General features: G+C 43.7%; 1 protein-coding gene across 1 annotated transcript; it reads right to left on the reverse strand.

Moving 5' to 3' along the window:
* Positions 1–3,592: 3,592 nt before the first annotated feature.
* On the reverse strand, positions 3,593–5,583 carry CCDC71L (coiled-coil domain containing 71 like). The gene has a single exon (XM_075208794.1). It carries the CDS (start codon positions 5,411–5,413, stop codon positions 4,790–4,792), a length of 624 nt encoding a protein of 207 aa, XP_075064895.1. The 5' UTR covers positions 5,414–5,583; the 3' UTR covers positions 3,593–4,789.
* Between the last annotated feature and the right edge of the window lie 298 nt (positions 5,584–5,881).

Raw genomic sequence — 5,881 nt, forward strand, 5'->3', positions numbered from 1 at the left:
CTGGAATCTTCCCCTCCTCTTTTAAACATGCTCTTGTCTCCCCCATACTCAGTAAACCGTCCCTTGATCCCGCCTCTCTCTAATTACCGCCATATTTCACTTCTTCCTTTTGCCTCCAAACTTCTTAAATGGGTTGTCTACAACCGTCTCACCTCCTTTCTCTCGTTTCACTCACTCCTTGACCCGCTCCAATCTGGTTTTCGCCCCCTTCACTCCACTGAAACCGCCCTCACTAAGGTCACTAATGACCTTCTCCTCGCCCTATCCAATAGACACTACAACTTTCTTATCCTTCTTGACCTCTCTGTTGCCTTTGATACCGTTGACCACACACTCCTTTTGCAAACTCTCAAATCTATAGGTCTATGTAACACTGTCCTCTCCTGGATTTCCTCTTACCTCAACAACCACTCCTTCTGTCTCTACTCATGATTCTACATCACCCCCTCTTCCCCTACCTGTTGGCGTTCCTCAAGGCTCCGTTCTTGGCCCCCTGCTTTTCTCCCTCTACACCTCCTCCCTTGAGGTCCTCATCCGCTCCTTTGGCCTCCAGTACCACCTCTATGCTGATGATATCCAAATTTATCTTTCATCCCCTGACCTCTCCCCTTCCCTTCTGTCTCGTGTCTCCTCTTGTCTCTCAGCCATCTCATCGCTTCCTTAAACTCAATATTTCCAAGACCGAGCTTATAGTCTTCCCCCTGCCAGGACTCTCCCACCCCTCTCTATTTCTGTTAATAACTACCCTTGTTTCTGTCCCCCAAGTCCGATGCCTTGGGGTCATCCTTGATTCCTCCCTCTCATTCAAGCCTCACATTCTGTCCCTCTCAAAATCCTGCTACTTCCACCTTCGGAATATATCTAAGGTACGTCCCTTTTTCACCACGGAAGCCACGAAAACCCTTGTTCACATGCTTGTTATCTCTCGCCTTGACTACTGTAACCTCCTTCTCTCTGGCCTACCTGATTCTCACCTTGACCCTCTTAAGTCTATCCTCAATGCTGCTGCCCGCCTCATTTTTCTCTCCCGCCGCTCTGTGTCTGCAGTCTCCCTCCAACAGTCACTACATTGGCTCCCCATACCCTACCCTACAGATTTAAATTTAAACTCCTCACCCTCACCTTTAAAGCTCTTAGTCAATCTTCCCCTCCCTACATCTCCAATCTCATCTCTACCTACACTACTACCCTCCCCCTCCGCTCTGCCTGTGACTGCCACCTCACTACTTCACTGATCACCTCCTCTCACTCTCGTCTTCAGGACTTTGCCCGGGCTGCTCCCCTGTTGTGAAACGATCTTCCACGCTCCATCAGGTTAGCATCTACTCTCAAAGGCTTCAAGCGTGCCCTTAAGACTCATTTCTTTATTCAAGTCTATCAGTCCTCCTCCTAACTTCCTTGTCCTGGCTCTCTCCCCCAGTTAGTACCACCCTACTTGTGTCTCCCTCTTCCCTTTAGGATATAAGCTCTCATGAGCAGGGTCCTATTTCCTTGTGTCCTTCTACTGTTCCTTCACCCTCTGTACCTCTTGGCCTGCTTCGCTAGCCCTTTTCCCTGTCTTAAGCTTTGGCCTTCTTCTTGCTGATTTATACCATCCCTTTCACTATCTGTCCCAGATATAATCTGATTTGCTTTACCCCGTCACCTGTGTTTGTATACATTTTTGTATCATGTTGTGTCTTGGTTCTGTTTTCTGTATATGTGTATACGGCGCTGCAGACCCTTTGTGGCGCCTTGTAAGTCAAAGATAATAATACATTACATTTTTAATGTATTACTACTGTGAAATATTTCAGTTTCATTTTATTTATGCATTCAAAGAACATTGGACCTTCTACAAAGTAAGCTTAAACAACCAAAGCTTTTTGTGGTGTGCATTATCAGTATGCTTAGATAGTCCACCCAGTGAACAAGCATACCTACTTTCCTGTCTTGGGAAATAACAGTGTGCAATGTGTAAATGTCACATCAAAGTGCAAGACTTTATAACCGCTATTTTCATTTTACATAGAGCATAGTGCTCCTAGACATGTGCTATTGTTCTTTTTTTATTGAAAATGTCTGTACACCCCTTCACGGAGAGATGAACACCCCAAAGGAAACACTTCACCATTTTACATAATTTTAATAACCTCATTAAGCCAAGTGCCTTTGGAAAGAAAACCTGTCACACACCTTCGTTTGGACTAGTGCACCTAAAGTAGATTTTATGATGCACTGTGGCCATTTTCATCTTTAAAAATTAACCCCCATTGGGTTAATCTTATGGATTGCAATCTATATATAAAACTGGTCACACACACGCAAATCATGTTCATCAGCCCAAGTTCCAAGATCATATTTTAATTCGGCTTATCTTCTGGTTGGCCAAAATGGACAGATCTAGCCATTCAACACTTCCATTAAGTAGTTGGATCAGAATGATATTGGAAAGTGTGGTAAGCAGATGAGCAACACAGATGGTCTGCCAACCATATTTTATTTTGGGGTAATGTGAAAATGATCTAAACTCTGATGTATGCCAATCATTTGGGGGTACATGTGCTCATATAGAGATATCCAAAAGTGTGGCCAGCTTAACAATTGTAACTTAATAATGTCAAATATCCTATAATACTAATAAATGAGAATTGAGGTACTATACACCATGGGGCTATGTAGAACTAGTAAAACAATTGCAATTTAAGTTTTTATACCCAACTACCCAGAAAAAAAAAAAGTGTAAGGCAGAACTACACCTAACCATACTTTCTGATTAGCATTACATAAATGAAGATTAAGTGGATTTGGAACAAGCTGTGATAAAGGAAATCCCAGAGACTGCCACAAACCCAAATAAGACCCTATCAATATTACACTATTAACCTATTACAGCACAGGAAATTATACATATGGATTGATTCATGAGGGGTTGGGGACAAGCGCCATTTACATGGTGACATTGAGTTTAGATCATGAATACAAACGCATTTACAAAATCAAAACTTACAAGGAACATTTTTGGCACTTATGTGAAAATTCCACACCCAAAAAAAAAAAAATGGTAATTAGACAAGTTAGTTGGAAGGAAGTTTATTTATGCAATAAATTACTAAAGAGTGAACAAAATAAGTTGGCATAATGCAATAATCTAGAGGGGAATTTCTTTATTTCCAATGTCAAACAAGTTTTAAAAAAACTCCATGAATTACATTCTTGTTGAAGAGCGATCAAAATATCCTTTTCGCCATTGTACTATGGTTATTGCATTGGCTCTGTGGAGACGCTTGTTAACTAAATTGAAGGCCTTTCAAAAAAAAAAAAAAAAATAATATGTGTTGGGCTGAGAAGAGCCCTGTCAGAAAAGGACAAAAAGTATCTCCACAACCACAACAGAAGTAAACCAAGAGTACATTCTGAAAAGGGACAGCAAATTGTAACATAGTATAGTTTGGTATGATTTAACAACAAGAAGTGAAAAGGTAGACATTTCTGCAGAAGACATTCTAGATCAGGCATGGAATAGTCAACTTAGCACCAGTATCTGCCCGACCAACTGTCAGTGACCACTTCTTCTGCCCCTTGAAATCAGACATGTGGATTTGTAATAAAAAAACAAAAAACAAAAAAACAAAAACAAGACAAAAACACATGCATCAGTCATTGGGGGCCAAAATTGTAATGTTGCAGTATCCTTCAGCAGTACCTGTTCTTGCAAGTGAGCACCAGAAATGAAATAAATATTCTGAGAAAATTTTATAGAAAATGTAACAATCTTGCACCAATGCCACTATACTTTACATACCCACATAAAACTGCCCAATGCCCTATTTTACTGAAAACCTGACTTGAGATTTCTTCTGAAATTCAGTTTATTAGACATATTTAAATAATAAAAAAAAAAAAATTACACACAATTAGTTCTAATTTGTTCATTAGGCTTGGCACATACATGTATTTATAACAAACTGAGCTTAACACATGTCAGGCAGTTTTAAACATACTTGCAATTAACTTGACACACAAAAAATATATATATCACAAACTAATTTTGCATAAAGGGGCATCCTGCCCATCACAGTTCTTAACCATCAAGACACTTTCAAAATACTTGGCAAATGGTACGAAAGGAACAAATTTTAAGTATAAAAGTAAAGTGATACAATAAAAAGTACAAAACAAGTCTTTGGATAGGGGTTAGAGTTGAGCTCTGGATTTTTTGAGGTAGTTGCTGGACACAATGTTTCAGAAGAATTTCTGGAAAGATAATCTTTGCATACAAGTAAACCGGTTGGTATTTTAACTAGACCTGGCATTGCAAGGGGCGATCATTAATACATGCATGATTCAATAGTCACTTCACCTAAATCAAGCTATAAATAATCTGCTTTCTCTAAATGTCAAATTTGCACTAGATCCCCAATGCTGGTGGGATAGTCTGCAGTTCTTTCCACTAATTGTCCAGTTTGAGTGAAACAGGTCTCCCCATGCTTGCAGCAGTCAGGACCTCACTCGGACACTAAAGTCCAAAGAATGTGGGTTTTGCCCCCATATTGCAACTACTCCATAGTACAAGCCATAGATTCAGGCTCGTGGCAGGCGTGGTGCGATTCCCGAGATCTCATAACACACAAGTCATCCGTAGGAAGATCCCTTTCTTCCTAGTATTAAATCTTTACAGTAAAGTGCAGTGAGAGACAAGGAATCCAGGGGACATGTAAACAGAATGACCGTTCTCCGGGCTGATCACCTCCAGAGTAAGTAGTCCAGCAGTGAATGTGCACAGGGGCCAAGCAGATCGCTGGTGATCTCAGGAGGAGAACACGAGGGGGAAGCGGCGGATTCTCACCACCGGCTGCAGATTCACCTGTAAGATCTTCTGAGCCCTCTGGCGAGCAACTGCCACCATCGCCTCGCAGGAGACATCCCGGACCCGTATGGTGGGAAATGTGGTGAGTTTAGGGACGGCAGCTCTCCAGATCTCCTCCAGCGAGCTGCCCAGGATCCCCGGGACCTCTGAGGGGGTAGGGCTGTTACAGCCACTGCCCCCGCTAGTGCTGCTTGCGCCGGACTCCTCGCTGGCAGCCGTCTCCCCTCGCCGGCGCTTCTTGCAGGTCAGCCTCGTGCCTCTCCGCTTCCTCTTTACCGGCGGCTTCTTGGTCTGGGCGGCTGGGGCTGTTTGCTCCTTCTTGCGTGAGATCTGGCTGGGGTCCGGCACCACAGAGCGGCAGGAAGAGTAGCCGTACACGTCCTTGCTCCGCAGGATGACCGGGGAGAAGTCCCGCTTGAGGCTGCAGAGGAAGTTCCACAGCTCCGTATCCGAGCTCATAAAATGCTTCGACTCCGGCACGAAGATCTCTAGCGCGTCTTCCAGCGGCTTGGTGCCGGCGAACAGCAGCTGTGACCGGGAGTACACAACTTTCTCGTCTTCCATATTTCCCGGCGCCTTTGTCTATCCTCGGCTGTAGCGGGGAAAGAGTTAAATGAATTGCGAAAAAAAAAAAACTTCGCTGCTGCCAAGGCTATTTGAAGCGCCCCCCTTCTGGCCGGCAGCTTTAAAGCAGGGAGCTCCAATACGACGTCGGAAACAAAAATGGCTTCTCTCAACGGCCCCTACCGTTGGCTATATAGCTGGTTCTTTGAAATACGACATACCCCAAACCCGCCTACTAATGGGGATCCGGTGCTGTGATTGGCTAGCTGGCGCATATCTGTGCCCTGGTTGGGTAACGGCGAGACAATGGGATGGGCTTTTACGGGCGTGGAGGGGGTGCCCGGAGTGGAGCAATACATGGCGAACCCAACCAGTCGAGCAGATGTCGGCCATATTACCTTACTGGCTGGAGAATGAGTTACTTTGTTTTAAGCTGTTTCTTAGAGGATAAAGCGCTTTCTGCGACCT

Source organism: Mixophyes fleayi, chromosome 4, assembly GCF_038048845.1.
Source record: "Mixophyes fleayi isolate aMixFle1 chromosome 4, aMixFle1.hap1, whole genome shotgun sequence".
In the NCBI taxonomy this organism is placed as follows: Eukaryota; Metazoa; Chordata; class Amphibia; order Anura; family Limnodynastidae; genus Mixophyes; species Mixophyes fleayi.

Bases quoted from the DNA above. Each gene is read 5' to 3' on its own strand.
- CCDC71L (XM_075208794.1), bottom strand. From the start codon at position 5,413: ATGGAAGACGAGAAAGTTGTGTACTCCCGGTCACAGCTGCTGTTCGCC.